This window comes from Atta cephalotes (assembly GCF_000143395.1).
Source record: "Atta cephalotes unplaced genomic scaffold scaffold00030, whole genome shotgun sequence".
NCBI lineage: Eukaryota > Metazoa > Arthropoda > Insecta > Hymenoptera > Formicidae > Atta > Atta cephalotes.
In genome coordinates, this window is record NW_012130094.1 from 1,764,343 (window position 1) to 1,765,799 (window position 1,457).

Sequence of the window (1,457 nt, forward strand, 5' to 3'; positions counted from 1 at the left end):
ATTATATATTTATATATATATATATATATATAATGTTTATTGTAATATATGTTATTGATAAATTACCTTTACGAAGAGATAAGGTGATAGAGTAGGCCATATCGGTACTACATGTCCGAATATCAAGTCCTTCTTAAGAAGGTACTGCGAGGAAAAATTCGTATTTAATAATAAAAAGTTATAATACATGGTGAATATTGGCAAAAAGATATAGCTTGTTTTGTGAGTACTGTCTTCAAAGAATAGCTTAATATCATGCATCCTAAATCGATGTTTTAAAAAATACATAATAAATGTTGATATTTCATCAACAGAATACGAAATCTCTTTTCTTTGAGATGAAAAATATTTCAACTGACCATGATGTTGTTGCAGCAGTGATAAAATGATTTTCATAGTCTGATAATTTTCCATACTGATAAAAAATCTAACAAAATGAATTTAAAAGCAAAAAGATTTTATTAACTAAGTGTAATAAAATATATAAATAGTACTTTGTACACACACAGCATACACACAATATCATACGTAAAATATATTTATGTTAATATTATATGTAATATTAAGAAACACATAATAAAAGTAAAATAAAATACATGAAGACAATATTAAATTTAATTCTTGCTGATGTTAAATTGATAATTGATTACTATTAATAATTTATTTTTGTAAATATACTTAAAGTAATTATTAGGTTTTATGTAATGCGTTAGATGTAACGGGAAAAACGCCACGAACTTTTTCCCACATCTAATATGTAGAAAACAAAAGGTAAAATTAAAAGCATAAAAAAATTATCTGATTTTAATTAAAATTAAAAGTATCTTTTTCTTTCTTTGGAAGAAATTAGAACAAATTTTTTATATTAATATATATATTAATCTATAGCGATGTATAAAAATGTTTTGATTTAAATAAATAAAATTGTGTTGGCATCGATAATATAATAGTAAGTGTTTATATGTATAATATGATGAATAAATATAATGTAAATTTATAACATAAGATTGTCATAATAATGCATTCAAATTTCAGCTTACCAAAATTTCCTATTTAAGAAATCTTTTTCAATATTTATTTTCACAAATAGTCATCAATAAACATTGTATTTTTCCTCCTTCAGAATTTCTTATCACCGAGAGATGTCTATAAATCAATAATTGCTCAATTTCTTATGTCATTTATTTGATTCAAATTAAAACATAGAAATCTGATCATTGTCGTTCGGAGTATCGTCAACTTTTATTGCTGTTTGACCAAGGCTATGACACACGCTTCGTTTACAAACAGCGATCACTGGAACATCACAATCAGTCGTCAGAATTCGTGTTGCTGGTTAAACTATTTATAAATTGTTGTATATTTTAAGACGAGATATGCAATTTTTTGAATTTTCATTATGAATATTCGAATTTACTCGATTCGAAATTGACAGCCTCGAGAGTCTACCTGTATCA

The 1,457-nt window shown here is 24.6% G+C and overlaps 1 protein-coding gene across 1 annotated transcript in view; it reads right to left on the bottom strand.

The window, feature by feature from the left end:
- LOC105620920 overlaps positions 1 to 189 on the bottom strand; it is a 3,104-nt gene extending 2,915 nt beyond the window's left edge. Inside the window, exon 1 of the mRNA XM_012202397.1 lies at positions 67 to 189. Coding sequence (XP_012057787.1) covers positions 67 to 189 — 123 coding nt within the window. The remainder of the gene's footprint in view (positions 1 to 66) is intronic.
- Positions 190 to 1,457: the final 1,268 nt, after the last annotated feature.